This window comes from Schistocerca nitens, chromosome 2, assembly GCF_023898315.1.
Source record: "Schistocerca nitens isolate TAMUIC-IGC-003100 chromosome 2, iqSchNite1.1, whole genome shotgun sequence".
Lineage (NCBI taxonomy): Eukaryota > Metazoa > Arthropoda > Insecta > Orthoptera > Acrididae > Schistocerca > Schistocerca nitens.
Window position 1 is genome coordinate 509,578,347 of NC_064615.1, and position 16,375 is coordinate 509,594,721.

General features: G+C 39.0%; 1 protein-coding gene across 4 annotated transcripts in view; it reads left to right on the top strand.

The window, feature by feature from the left end:
* LOC126236488 (protein regulator of cytokinesis 1-like) overlaps positions 1–16,375 on the top strand; it is a 148,995-nt gene that overhangs the window by 79,696 nt on the left and 52,924 nt on the right. For 3 of the 4 annotated variants that reach the window (XM_049945834.1, XM_049945835.1, XM_049945838.1), the window contains exons 11-12: positions 944–1,060; positions 7,049–7,186. In XM_049945834.1, coding sequence (XP_049801791.1) covers positions 944–1,060; positions 7,049–7,186 — 255 coding nt within the window. Of the gene's footprint in view, positions 1–943; positions 1,061–7,048; positions 7,187–8,007; positions 8,117–16,375 lie in introns of those variants that run through there. The other variant, XM_049945839.1, reaches the window with a different exon arrangement.

Genomic DNA, 16,375 nt, shown 5'->3' on the forward strand with positions numbered 1-16,375 from the left:
AGCATGGACTCCAAATATTGCACACTTTGTTACATATTTATATCAAGGTGTTGCAGCTTCAGTACATGATGATACTACCAAAAATCCTTCCAGCCGTTGTTGATTAAATGGGGTTAAAGGACAGGTACTTTACTTTCACATTGCTATCAGCAACAAAACAAACAGCACAATCATATGGTGTGATATGTTTACTTGAAGGGCAGGGATCTTTTGCGTAACGTCAGTTGTTTACACAAATCTTTAGAGAGGTTGAGATTCTTCTGCAAACTCTTCATAGAGTGGAGTCCTATTTAAATGTTCAGCATAAGGTACATAAAACAATGTTGAAATCATATCATACCTACTTTATCAATAACACTAAGACCATATTGTTCCCTATACATGGATATTTCTGCTCTGTGAAGGAGAATTATATTGTTGGTTCATTTTCCACACATGCTCCGTGTGTGACCAGCTTCTTCTTTCACATACCTTGGTACAACATGGCACAGTGTTGCTCTCATCATCCTGTGCGTACTTTGCTTAGCTGTGCTGTATATTTGTTGAACCTTGTACTTATTTATAGATCACAAAATGTTATTTCCATTTCTGTTTTCTCTGTATCTTAGCCATTCACTTGTCCCATGTCTCAAATTTAGAATTATTTCTGTAGCTGAATGGCTCTCTTGTCAGCGCATTGCATCCAGTGGTTCACTGTTTCCCTCTGTGAGATCTTTCAACCAATCTAGTTAGTCCCATGTCTATAAAAGACATTTTTGTCTCACTGTGGTGGTCTTTGTGTAGTAATCATGATTGATATGACCTGAAATTTAAGGATATAATTTAGTAGGTGAGCACAAAAGTTCTTTATTGTTGTCCAATATTCAGTAAACTATTGTTACATGGAAATTGCAAGTAATCAGAATGTCTAACTGTTAATAAATATCCTTGTATTATGTTTCAGAAAACACGGGGTGCAGAGACAGAATTCAGGCCACCAATCAAAAGGAAAGCTGGTGTGGCAGCTTGCTCTTCAAGTTCAAAAGTGACTCCAATAATAAACAGAAGCAAAAACATGAAGGTAGCCAAAATTCATAGTCATCTGAAAAATTAATTGTTGATGGAAAGACATTTTTATAAATTACACTGTACCTTGTGTGGTTGTATTTATCTCATTCTAGTTGATATAATGCCACTGGCAAATAAGTTGTCAGTTGTAGAGAAGGTGGTTATCCCAAAATTAGCAATAAAATTGTAGTAAAAAATCCAGTGTTGCCTGCACTGCTTACCTGAATTCATTAGGCACCTGCTGTGACAGGGTTGTGGTTAGAAAGTGAGTTCAGAATGACAGGGATGTTCCCGAATCTATTAAATAAAAGATTCATGCAATAATTAGTTTTCCAACATATGAAAGAGAGATAAAAGCTGACAAAAATATCCCTCTCTTTTCTGTCTATTTTATTAAATAGTCAATTAACTGTACAACATGGCTGTATATCTACATAATTTTCTGCAGATCCGCATACGATGCATAACAGAGGGTGCCATTCGGACAGAGTATGGGAAAAACCACTATCTATATGCCTCTATACGAGCAATGGATGGGATAAACCAACCGGTTAAAACAGATACCAGTATTTTAGTGCCAAATAACTAGTATTTTTCAGTATTTGTTTGGTGTCTGTTATAGTAGGTGTTTCTTACATTTTACTAATAACCGAGTAAAAAAATTGAAATAGCAACAGTGCTAGAATTTGGATTATTTTGAAATATTGTGTTATTACAGGAAAAGAGAAAAGTGATCTGTGTTATTTTAATAATAATGCGTACAGAAAGAAGCAACAAACATAGGAGATAAGAATTAGTACAGCATTGCTGAGCCAATAATGTCCCTATTGCCATGTGTCATGGCTTAAGTGTCTACGTGCAGTGTGCTGGACTTGCTCCCACCTGGCCTATATGGTAGTTTCTCACTGTGGTTGCAGGACATCTGTTGTACTGCAGAATGACACCAACTCTAATCTGGAAATATTTTTACAGAGTGCTGTAACAGTTAAGTGCAATGCTTCATTTGCTTTAAAAGATTAAAGATTTGACTGTCTTTTCTATGAAATAATAAAAGAGGAAGCAGATTATGATAACAGTAATAGATTAAAAACTTAACAACTATTCATTCATAATGTAAAGTAAAAATAAAGTAGCTGATCTACATTTGTGCACCTATCTGCTTGTAGCCCTTGAAAACGGACAAATTAACATTAACAACTGACTCCTTAACCTCAGTTCCCACTATTTAGTGCAGACTATTCACAATGCCCAAATACTGACATGACCTCTAATTACAACGTGATTTCTAACAAGGGAACCTCCCCATCGCACCCCCCTCAGATTTAGTTATAAGTTGGCACAGTGGATAGGCCTTGAAAAACTGAACACAGATCAATCGAGAAAACAGGAAGAAGTTGTGTGGAACTATGACAAAATAAGCAAAATATACCAACTGAGTAGTCCATGCAAATGATAGGCAATATCTAGGCTAACGTGAGCCAAGGAGTGCCGTGGTTAGCGTGAGCAACTGCGGAACGAGAGGTCCTTGGTTCAAGCCTACCCTCGGGTGAAAAGTTTAACTTTTTATTTTCAGTTTATGTAACAAACGCTTATATTTTCATCAATTTTTGGGAGTGATTATCACATCCACAAGAAAACCTAAATCGGGCAAGGTAGAAGAATTTTTTTACCCATTCGCCAAGTCTACAAGTTAGGTGGGTAGACAACATATTCCTGTCATCTGACGCACATGCCGTCACCAGTGTTGTATAGAATATATCAGACGTGTTTTCCTGTGGAGGAAGCGGTTGACCTATGACCTTGCGATCAAATGTTTTCGGTTCCCATTGGAGAGGCACGACCTTTCGTCTACTAAACACACGGTTTTGCGGTACGGTCGCAAAACACAGACACTAAACTTATTACAGTGAACAGAGACGTCAATGATCGAACGGACAGATCATAACTTTGCGAAAATAAAGAAATCAAACATTTCACCCAAGGGAAGACTTGAACCAAGGACCTCTCATTCCGCAGCTGCTCACGCTAACCACGAGACCACGGCGCTCCTGAGCGCACATTATCCTTGATGTTGCCTATCTTGCACATGGACTACTCAGTTTGTATATTTTGCTTATTTTTTCGTAGTTCCACACAACTTCTTCCTGTTTTCTCGATTGATCTGTGTTTAGTTTTTCAAGGCCTATCCACTGTGGCAACTTATAACTAAATCTGAGGGGGGTGCGATGGGGAGGTTCCCTTGTAAGCAGTGTGTTTCAAAAAATTAGATCAATATTAGAATACTGGTGTATTTTTATAGTATTCAACCACTTACCACTTTTCAGGAATAGCAGTGCATGGTAGACAGATTGAGTTTTATTTACCTATTTAATATTGTGGTTCTATGTATCTTGAAACTGAGAGAGTAAAAAATATTCGATCTTTATTTGATTACTACATTTATTCCAGGAAATAATAGGAACAAAAAATTGAGAAAGTTGCTTATTTCAGAAGCCAGTTATTTAGTTATTGGGAGCAATTCTAACAGTCGGGCTAAATTAGCATTGTGGAAAGGGGGGGGGGGTGATATCATCGAAAACTGGTTGTTTCAATGATAACTGCCATCCCTAGTACAAGCCCTAATTTCTCTTACATTACCTTCACTGTCCTTAAGCGAAATGTGCATTGGTGGCATTAGAATGGTTTTGCAGTCAACCATAAATGTCGGTTCTCTAAATTTCCTCAGTAGTGGTTAGTGAAAAGAATGTTTTTGCCCCCCCCCCCCCCCCCCCCCCCCCCCCAAGAAGTCTTACTTGAGTTCACGATCTTACTTGAGTTCACGAAGCATCTCCATAATACTTGCATGTTGATTCAGTGTACTGGCATCAAATCTTGCAGCACACCTTTGAATTTCTGATATAACGAAACTTTGTTGCAGTACTCAAAATTGTGTTGCATTTATGTTGTACATGCAATCTCCTTTATGAATGAGCAGCACTTTTTAAAAATTCTTCCAATAAACCCAATTCAATCATTTGCCTTCCTACTACGAACATTACATGCTCTTACTCTTTCGTATCACTTAGCAGTCTTATGTCTAGATATTTAATGAACATAACTGTGTCAGCAGCACACCACTAACACTGTTCTCAAACATTATAGTACTGTTTTTCCTACTCCTCTGCATGAATTTACATTCTTCTATATCCATAGCAAGCCGCAATTCATTACACCAAACATAAATTCTGTCAGTCATCCTGTATTCTCCTACAATCACTCAGCGACACCGCTTTTAGTAGACAGTCGCAGATTGTTGCTCACCTCATCAATCAGATCCTTCATACATACAGAAAACAAGATCAGTCGTATCATGTTTCTCTAGGTGCTGCTGATGACAGCCTTGTCTCTGAAGAAGATTCTCTGTCCAGGGCAGCATATTGGGCTCTACTGCTTAAAATGTCTTTGAGCCACTCATACACATGGGGACTTAGTCTGTATGTGCAGACCATTGCTAACTGTTTACAGCAGGACACCATGTCAAACACACACTTGGTGAAAATCTAGGAATATGGAATGTGCCTGTTGCCTTTCATCCATGGCTCATTGTATACTGTTCGAGAAAAGTGCAAGCAGAGTTTTGCACGAGCAATGCTTGCTAAATCAGTGTTGGCCTATGGACAGAAGCTTATCTGTCTTGGGGAAATTTATTATAATTAAACTTAGAATATGCTCAAAAATTCTGCTGGAGCAAACCAGTGGTTCCCTCCCCCCAGTCTCTTGGGACTTTGCCCTGGGCAAGAGATTCATGATAAATGGACACTAATTAAGGGGACAGTAACAAAGAGTACTCGTTGTAAAATCAAATTGAGATGCCATCTGGAACGTAGACTTATTTGATTTCAATTCTCCCTGTTGCTTTTCATAACTTTAAAAAGTTATTATATATAAATTTATCAAAGACCTGGATGACTGCGTCTGTTTTGCGAATGATACTGTTAAGTTTTCACATTTTATATGAAAAACATACCTAAAAGGCCATATGGCAGTAAGGTGATGTTAATTCTGGACAATGTACCCATCTACCCTACAGAAAGCTTTCTTGGTAGAGTAGAGGGACATTTCAAAACACTCTTTCTGCCACCAAATGTATCAAATTTGGTAAAGACTGTGGACCAAAAGGTTAGTGAAACTATGAAAAGACGTTACAGAAGACAATTGCTGAGGAAGCTTTTGAAAGATCAAAATGAAGAAGGCGTTGTGGCTCCTCACTGAAAATTCAATTTAAAATACTGCTTTTACATTATGGCCCACAGAAGTATGGAATCTGGTGAAGACAACCACACTAAAAAGGACTTGGAATAAATTAATTTCAACCAAAGATTAGGCACAGAAAGGTGAAGATGAAAAGAAGCAGCATGAAAGGGATGAGGAAGAAAGAGAATTGGCAGAAGGCGAAATATCCCTTGAGGTCATAAGGAAGGCCCTTTTGAAAACTCCTGGACATTCTGATTGCACTGCAGAGGATGCAGGTGAGTGGCTCATATGTGATTCTTAGGATCTGGATTCCAAATTCTCAGCAATTATGAAATCATTCAAACAAAGTGTGAGAGAAAAAGCTTATAGCCAGGATTCTTACATTATCGCTGAACCAGATGCAGGGCTGTCAGCTGGTGAGGCATTTGAATGTCTTGACACTGCACCAATATGGGTGGAGTGGTATCCTGACTGTGACCATACACAGCTGCTCACTATCAAGCAAATGCACAAAAAGTATTGTAGGAAGCAAAACAACTGACTCCGATCGATATGTTTGAGGACTGACACTGCATAAAATCTAAACATAGTATCGTAGTCACTAAATTAATGTTGCAGTAGTATGTATAACAAATAATTTTTTTTTAGAGAAATGACCTGTTTCATGATTTATCCAATTATGCGGATTGGGTCTGGTCCCAAGTCATCTGGATAATTGAAGTTGTACTGTATTTGCTTCAATAAGCTTTTTTCTGACTCTTGCAAAGTCTTGCAGAGGCTTCTGGTGGAAGACTATGTTTCACTTGAGTTGATTCTCAGTGGCAAAACCACATTTCATGTGTCTGAAAAGGTAACTGTCATAACATGCAAGTTTGGGGCACAGAACATCCACTCTAGTTTGTGGAATACATTCGTGAATCACCTTAAGTTAAGATCTTTTGTTCCATGTCCTCTTCAGAAGCTTGTGAACCATTTTTCTTTGCCTTTAACTGTAACTTGGTCTCATAAACTGACATACAGCCAGGAGAGAGGCGTGCTGACCACATACCTCTCCATATCCGCATCCAGTGACGCCTCTCAGCTGAGGACGACATGGACCTTCATGGCCTGTTCGGGCGGAGTACAGTTTTCTTTTAAACTGTAACTGGTTTTGTTTACCTGCATATGCTGCAACAATAGCTTATGCCACAATTACAGCAAAACAGTGGAGACTTAATATTTCAAGAAGACGGTGCTCCACCACACTTTCTTTCAGACATTTCGGATTACCTCTGTGCCAAACTGCCTGGATTGGATTGAACATGCTTCTCATTTTTTTTGTTCAGTGGTCACCACAGTCACCTAATTTAATTCTGCGTGATTTTTTCCTTATGGGCTTATGTCAAAGGACATTTCTTCCTGTCTCCACTGGCACTTTACTTGTAAGGAAGAATGACTGATGTGGCCACTGATATGTACTATGATGTGTTGGGACAGGTACGGCAATAATGTCTACCCTACTGACATTTGCTGCATTACAAACAATGCCCATATAGAATACCTGTAGTGTGATTTATAATCTTGGAGAGATGCTCTACCTACTGAAGTGTCATTTTTCTGTACATCTTGTATTTTTTGCACAGCTGTCCTCTGGGACCGTGGAGGTACTTAGGCTAAAACATACTGACTACAACTTGTAGCAGTCCTGAAAAACTTAATTTCAACAGCTGATGTTTCCCCTGCAGGCAATGCCCACTCTCACTGAATTGCTAAATGTTTTTCTTTGCAGGTGACTCGAACTCTGTTTCCTCTTGTGGAGAATGGTCATCTACAGAATACTGGTACTACTCACACCCTGAAAAGCCAACCAAGTGTCATGCACGTGCATGACGAGAGCATTGCTTCTACAACATACGCTGACTTTGAGGTATAAAACATTACTATGAATTAATTTTGATTGAAGTTAAAATATTCATTGTAGCTGGCGATCTGTCACAGCGGAAGTCCTGGAAAACAGCGAATGTAGGTTTTAAACTATAAAGTAAAAATAATATTTAATCCAGTATAATGTTTCAGCTGAATTTTTATTATGATCACAAAGTAAATAAAAGCATCTTGACAGATCTGAAATAACTTGGAGCATATAATATTGAAATGAATTATGCTCAGCAAGCTACATGCTTTCTGGCCAAATACACACAAAGTATTGACCCCCTATGCCAATATGGCTGTAATTATTTATACTTTATTAACAATCCTCGGCATTGTTTAAAGTGATTTTTTAACTAAGTAAAAATTAAAATTAACATATAAAAACTGAAAATATATATATAAACTTATGTTTGCTCCAGAACAGCAAGTACAATTCCATATTAGTTTATGTCAGTTATTTTATTCAAGTATAACTTCTCGAATACAAAATTACAATAATAGATTTTCGTATTTTATTAATTACTAGAGGTTCCCTTCATGGAAAATGTTCCCTTCATTTACAGAGCTTCTATACTTTAAGGTTATTGGGGTATAATAATTAGTTTAGTAACTTTTTTTAGACAAATTACCTATTTTGTTTACATGTGCAATCTTGAATTAGACTGGAAAATGTTCTTTTTATGTGGGTCTTAATGGACTGTTACATTTCAAGTAAGTATTGGAAAATATGGAGAAATACTTACGAAATGCACCTTTCTACCCCTTGTACAGCTATAATGTTTGTGAAGATCAATGACACTTCTGATTATTTTTCAGAGGGCACTTATTGAGAAGAACTCTGTGCAAGACATATGATTATTTATAACTGGATGTAGTGTAATGTGTTGTACTGTTTTAAGTGTTGATTTTAATTTGTATTTTGGCTTTAACAAAGAAAATGTATGTAAGATATGTAAATATTTAAAGGCTGCAGACCAGTTTAGCAGATTTTATTATAACTTCTATGTGTAAACTATAGTAATAAGGTAAACTACTAGCCTAAAGAGACCACAGCTTATTAGGTAGTGTATGTACATTTTGCTTTATGCAGTGGAATGATATTTTATAAGTACTTTTATTTTAAAATTTCTATTTCATATTTCTAATTTCTGTTTTATAGATATTTATATTTTAAACTTCTCGAGTACAAACCTTGTTTTGTCAAGACGTTCACTTTATTGCATCACACTTTTGGAAAATGTTTACCCTGGATAATACTATTTCCCTCCTAATTTCCACCCCCTTCTTTTTCTTCTTTCACTCCCACCAAATGGCTCATATCATTGAGTTAGTTTGTTTATTATTTATTCATCCAAGGATCATCTCACAATGATACAGCATTTGTCATCTCTTTGTAAGGAAAATAAATAGTTGAAAATATATATACACACAGAATTATAAGTCTGCTTCTATGCAGATAGGAGCGGTGACTGGCTACTTGTGGTTGTAGAGTGACAAAGAAACCATCCTAGCGTTTACCTGAAATCATTGAGGAAAATCTAAATCATTATCGCCAGGCAGAGCAAACTCCATCCTCCCGAATATTAGGCCAGTGTGTTAACAAGTGCACTGCCTCATTCAGTTGGTCCTTATTTTACAATGTCCTTCGATTTACACACACAGTTTTTCACCTTCATTGCTGCACACACTAAGTACAACCATTTATTACTTGTAGACAACAAACCTGCTGCTATCCCCCTTGCCCTAACTGCAGCCCATCTGGGAAACAGACTTCAGGCCTGAAAAATGTGCAACTATGCCCCATACACTTCTCAGTGTCCTCCCCTCATTCTACCTGAAAAACTGAGTCACCATCTCCCATCACGAGTGAGATGTTGAGCTCAGGAGAATGACAAGACATTGCTATCACGCACTATAGATATTGATAATTTTCTTGTAAAAGCGTTACATTGTAACCATGTTTTGTAATGTCAGGCTGTTGTGGTTATCCCCTGTTATTATTGACCACTATGTGAATTTTGCCTTCTTTATTTCTTCGTTGATAGTCCTCAGTGTTGACACTGCATTGTTACACTGGCTGGAAAAATGGGGAGTGTAAGTTCAACGCTGACTACTGTAAATGATATAGCAGACAGTTGCACAGCTCTTCACTTTCACAGCTCTTCACTTTCACAGCTCTTCACTTTCACAGCTCTTCACTTTCACAGCTCTTCACTTTCACAGCTCTTCACTTTCACTGTTCTTCACTTTCACTGTTCACAACCTCCCAATTTTACACAGTTATATGGCCAGTTCACTATTGGTAAACGTTAATAAGAAATGGTTCAAATGGCTCTGAGCACTATGGGACTCAACTGCTGAGGTCATAAGTCCCCTAGAACTTAGAACTACTTAAACCTAACTAACCTAAGGACAACACACACATCCATGCCCGAGGCAGGATTCGAACCTGCGACCGTAGCAGTCGCGCGGTTCCAGACTAGCGCCAGAACCGCTCGGCCACCAGCGGCCGGCAAACGTTAATAAGCCTCATGAGTAGTTTGCAGGCAAATGTCAGCATACTATTACGATAGTTTGCTGTTGAACACCTGTGAGCAGTAAAAACATAACCACACAGTTCACAGTTCTTGCAGAATAATATAGTACATGTGACACAATTTCTCAAATAAATTTGAACAGACATTGTCATTGTTTTAACACATGGCCTATTTGTGTTGCACTTATACTACTGTTACGTTAATGCATTGTTGTTATTTTATCCAATACATAATTCCTGTCTAAAAAACAGCCATGGACTGACGGTCTCGGGACGAAAAATCCGTCCTGTATATATATCTTCACAATAATACACACTGAAACTATACACTGTTCGATGTTTGTTATAGAAATTACAATTAAAACATAACTCATTCAGTTAACTGAATACATCAAAATTCCTCCTTTTTTAATAGTTCCTTCTACTAAAAAGGTCATGCCAAATTATTTTTTTGAATAATGAAATTAACAGATGTAGTTATACAAACCATACTTTTGACAAATCTGGTAATTGTTTTGGAATTGATTAATTTCTAGCTTTGCTAATATGTTTCCGAATAGAGCCAAATAAATACTTTAAGAATCCTAGTAGTTCGTCTTCCTAATTCTTATAATTAGTACAGAATTTGTATTTGTTTATAAGTCTACAATAAATGTAAGTCATGAAACAATTATTGATTTCGCCCTATAACAAAGGTATTAACTAGGAATGATCAAAATAAATTAGAAAATTAATTACATTCAAAAAATTAAGAACAAAATTAGACCCGGCGCTATATTCCTTAAGACTGAGGGCCAACCTTTCTCTTCTGTGGAAATGCAGATTACAGTCATGCGTGTTAAAGGTAATTAGGCAAAAAATGAAAATAAAATGAATTTAAAGAGGCAGATGGCAAGACGAGAGGAAGTAAAGAGATCCCAGATTGCTTCGTCACAGCTAATTGTTGAGTCCTCTGAGTAATGTTTAATTGTTTAGTATGCACTAGTTGCTTTTTTTGAACAAATGTATTTTAGTAATTTTTATTCATCACATTGGGCAGTTTATTATATGGTTTTATTTCCTGTTAAAAATGCTGTTTTGAAGTTTTTTGTTTTTTCTTGATAATTGTAGGTCCAAACTGGCTCTTGTTCCATGATCCTGTATAGAACTATTAGTGAAATACGTAGTAATGTTTTCCAGGATATGCACAAATGATTGATAGATGTACTACCAAAGTGCCGTAAGGATACCCAGTTTTTCAATAGTTTTTAATACTAAGCCCAACTACTACATCTAGTTATTATTCTTACTGCTTTTCTGTGTTTGGAAATTGCGTCCATTTTTTGGACCTGTGATGCTGAGATAGGAATCCCATAGCTAGGAACTGAGTGTAAGTAGCAATAGTATGTCAGCACGAGATGTTGTGGGAAGATATTTCTTCATAAAATATTAAAAAAATTTTACAGGTTTTCTGATATCTCATGAGAATTCATCTTCATTCCTCAAAGGATTTCAGTTATTTTTTAACAGAAGAGTTTATAGGTTTGGATATACAGGACATCCGAAAAGTTTTTCCCTGATTACGTAAATTGATAACTCAGGCTAGAAGTAAGATACAAATATGAAACTGGTGTCTAATTGTTTACGAACTATCAAAGTTTTTTTTTCACACATCAGTAAACTTCCACATGAGCACGCTTGGTAGCACGTAGTACATCTAGGCGATATTCAGTTTCCGTCACGCATTAGCCAACATCACTGGAGGGATCGATTCAACGACTTTGGTTATCCGTTGCCGCAGGGTTTCAAGATCTGGTACACTTGTTAGGTAGACCTCGTCCTTGATGTAACCCCATAAAAAGAAGTCTAATGGGGTTATGTCAGGAGTGCGTGGAGGCCAAACCGTTGGCCCATCACGACCAATCCATCGCCCAGGAAAGGTCACACAGAGATAGGCACGGACGTCCAAACCCCAATGAGGTGGTGCACCGTCTTGCTGAAACAAGACATCAGAGTGATACTGAAGCAGCTGAGGAACAGCATACAGTTGCAACATGTCCAGATACACTGCAGATGTGATGGTAGCCTCAGCGAAGAAGAATGGCCTGATAATTCAATTATGCAATAGCGCGCACCAAACATTCACCTTTGGACTGCCTCTGGTACACTCCATGACCTCGCCAGGGGGTTGTGAACCCCAAATGCACACATTATGGCGATTCACTACTCCACTGACAAAAAAGGTAGCTTCGTCGGAAAAGGCAATTCGTCTGAGATAACCATCATCGTCCTCAATACGTGATAGCATTTCGACCGCCAAGTCATATCGACGTGTACTGTCATTGGGCAACAAGGCCTGAACGTTTTGCACTTTGTTTGCACGAAACAATAAATGTTTGTGTAAAATGTCATGGAGAGAGCTTTTTGGCATCTGTAATTCACGTGACGCCCTGCGCACCGATTTCTTCGGACTTCGCAGAAAAGACTGCCTTACAGCTTCCACCCTGTCTGCTGAGGTTCTTGGTCGACCAGACCTCGGAAGGTCAGCAACCTACCCTGTGTTCTTGAACTTCTCATACCAGGCTTTAATGCTCTTGACATAAGGTGGAGTCCTTCCAAATGTTGTCTGGAAGTGTGTCTGCACTGTGGTTGGTGATCGTGTCTCATGGTACCACAAGACACACTGTGCCTTCTCCTGATTGGTTAACATGGTTTCTTGGGCACTGCACCTCGTCCACTACTTACATACTGCGAACCTAAAACAGAAAAAAAAACTTTGATAGTTGTAAACAATTCGACACAAGTTTCATATTTGTATCTTAATTCTAGCCTGAGCTATCAATGTATGTAATCAGGGAAAGTCTTTTCGGACACCCTGTATTTTAAACTATATGTCTGTACTTAATACATAATTTGGGATTTTTTCACAACGTTGTAGGGTCTTGTCATCATTGTTGCTGGTTTTGCCTGTTCTTGCAATTTTTATAGCAACTTGTGTACATGTAGTCCTTTGTGTCTCACAGCATTTGGTCAGAAATTGCCTTATTGCAATGTGTAATATTTCAGATGAGACATGTTTTTGGCTCTTCATTGCCATATAATTACATTCCAAACTGCCAGGCAGACACTTAAAACATGTTTATGAAATTGTGCTATGTGTCAGCTTTGTTTCTCTCTGAAGCCTGAAGTGTCTTGATACAGGACATCTATAAACTATGACCTTGTAGGAATATCAAAATGTAGGAAAAGACAGTTTGCTACTTACCACCAAAAAAACATGTTTAACTGCAGACAGGTACATTTAAGACACACTTACATAAAGCTTTCCGCTACAGCCTTCGTCAGTAGAAGAGAGGTGCATAGAATTCATACACACAAGCAAGCACAGATCATGCACACATGACCTCCAACACCAGCATCTCGAGCATGTCTTTAAATGTGTTTCTAAAGTAATTAGCAATCTGTTTTTTCCTAGATTGGTGATATTGCTACCTGGACTTTCCAAATTTGATTTTGCCAAACGACTTTATGACCCTGTTGTTTGTTGTCCTTCAGTATCCTCCTAGAGCTTCCTTACCATTTTCTAACCAGGTCCTTGAGCTACCAGCTATGACTTTTGTCAGTTTTTTGCTGTGTGTAGTGTATCTTCTTGGCCTGGGATGGTGAAATTATACCTGCCAAGTTTTCCAGATGAGCTTAGTTTTTAGTTTTGACTTTCAATAATAGCTGCTATTCTGAGATAAGAGTGTTTGAAATTCGACTGAAAATTGACCGATAATATTATGGATAGTCCCTTCTTGCAGAATATTGCTGCGCTTTTGTCATTAACTCTGTGTGTTTGAAACACCGTCAGCGAAAGTCGATCAAACATTCTATCAATAATCACATCTCGCAGATTATCGCTGCGTACTCTTTGTGGTTCGACTGCTTGTTTGTGGGGAAAGCTTTGTTTATGCTTGGTTTTATTCTGTGTTCACTGTAAGTTTTGGTATTTGTGCAATTGTGTGATGAATAGGTGTCCAATTTAGTATTTGTGTATTGTGATTCGACTGTGTGTTAGGAGGAAAGATTTGTTTCTGCTTGGTTATATGCAGTGCTTGCTGCGCTTCTGGTATTCATGCAATTGTGTGATGAATTTTTGTGTGATTTCATGTTTTTCTGATGGGTTCAACTAAGCAACAATATCATCAATCTTTCAGGGATGCATATTCTACTGAATTTTCGTGTATTATGCGATTGCGGAAAGGTTAGCGTTCTGTTGCATGTGTTGGTGTGATATAAACATTGCTCGCGGAGGAAGAACTGAATTAATAAATCATATTAAATGTGTTAAACATGTCTCCAATACAAAAATGAAGGATAGCAGTAGGAAAATTTATTTCTTTTTTACCATTCCTGGAGCTGACCTTGATGTAATAGGAACAGAATTTTTGTTCACTTTATTTTTAATTGAACATAATATTCCATTTGCTGCTGCCCTTTTTAAGAAAATGTTCCCTGGTTCAGAAATCGCAAAAAGTTAAGGTTTTGGTCGACAAAGACTTCACGTATTTTGAAAGAAATTGCTACAGATTCAATAAATGAACTCAATAGTTGCATGCAGCATGAACCATCTACTTTGGCTACAGATGGGTGCAATGACAGTGTTGCTATGTTTCATGCCTTAGTCATCACCTGTTTCGAGAAAAGGCAGGAAAAAATGGTTTCTTCAGTGCTGTCTGTCCCAGCCTTGGTGGATGATTCAATGGGACATAATATTGGGAATTTGTTAATTTCACAGTTGGAGTATTACAAAATACCAATTGAAAATTGTGGAGCATCCTGTTCAGACAATGCTCCAGGCATGATTGGAAAGAAAAATGGGATTGGTGCTGTTTTAAGGGAAGCACAGCCATGTGTCTTTGTGCTAGGTTGCTCATGTCATTTGATTAACATGGCTGCTGAGAAAGATGCAAGCAGTTTGCCTGTTAAGATTGATGAACTTTTAGTCGACATTTTTTATTATTTAGAAAAGAGTTGAGAAAGGAAGGAACGCATTAAGAAGTTCCAAGAGCTTCACAACAAGGAAACTAAGAAGATATTAAAACATGTCTGCACAAGACGATTATCCTTAGGAAAGTGTCTGTAGAGACTGTTGGAGCAGTGGGATCCATTAGTTGGGTTCTTTAAAGATGAGGTACATTTTAGTGCTCAGTGTGCATCAAGTAGCTTAACACTGTTTACAATCCCAAAAGCCGAGCTTGATGGTTCTGAAAACCATGGAAAGAGGAAGGCTATCGAGTCATCAGAAATGGGTTGCCCTCCAAGAGATTTGCATCTGCCACAAAATCTGACGCTCCTGTGCTGATGAACAACAACATTATTCAAACCAGCGAAGAAAAACTGTATGTTTCTCTCCTCAGGCTTAAACAATGTATACTGTGCTTTCCTGTGTGCTGTCATTCGTGTGTTTGAGAATCTCAATTCTGCATTTCAGAGTGCTTCCTCTCAAATTCATAAGTCCCCCCAGGGGGTCCACAACTCTTTTGTGGATACGTGCGTAGCGAGCACGGGACCCCGAGCTAATGTGGCCCTCCTTCCTTTCCGGGCTGCATACCCTCCCTTTCCGCATCCTTCCCCGTCCCCCATCTTCGCCCCCCTCACCCCTGGCTCTTTCCTTCCCTTTCTCCCCCTCTGGGAGTATTGTCTGTGCCTACGTCCGGAGACGGACGCTCGAAACTGTTACAAATTCCTTGCTTTCTACACTTGCAAGTCTTCGTCCTTCCTCTGTCCTTCTCTTTTCCTTCCCTCTTCTCTTTGCCCTTTTCTCCGTTGCGGCGTTTGAGACCCCTCTTCTTTCCTTTCCCTTTCTCTTTTTTCCTCCCTGTGCGTGTCTGAAGGCCGACCCACGCACTTCCATGCGTAGCCGGTGACGGGGTAACGCGTAATTCCCCGCCCCGGGTAGACAGGTAGGACACGTACATACCCCCTGGTAACGGCCAGGCCCAGAGAGGGGTGATTACCCGAGCTGATACCTTCCGAAAGTGCCGATTGGTCCCTCCGTCCGTTTGTCGGGAGGTGTGACCTGAGGTGTGAACAATCACCTAAGGCGGGAGTGCCCTCCGAGAGGGCCCCCACAAGGGAGGAGCGCGCCATCGGAGACGGCGGTAATCATGGGGGATTCTTCCGCAATGGTTTCCTCACCTTCCACTATGTCTGCTCACAAGCGTAAGTTCACTGAGTCTCAGCCACAGACAGTTCTTCCATCGTTGCCACAGTTCCTTGTTGTTTCTCGGTCTGACGAAGGTCACGACTTCTCCACGGTCAACCCTTTCATTATTCAGAAAGGTGTCGACGCAATTGCAGGTCCTGTAGAGTCTTGTTCCAGATTACGGAATGGCACCCTGTTGTTAGAAACAGTCAGTGCCCTCCAGGCACAAAAATTGCTGCGTACCTCACTACTACACACCTTCCCTGTCCGGGTGGAACCGCACCATACTCTAAATTCCTTGCGTGGAGTCGTTTATACGTGCTCCCTCGATGGATTGTCTGACGAAGAAATTCAGCACTACCTGTCTGACCAGGGCGTAACGGCTGTTCATAGGGTTATGAAAAGGGTTGACACGAACATCATTCCAACCCGCACTGTCTTCTTGACATTTGACAAAGTTCAACTCCCATCGAAAATCA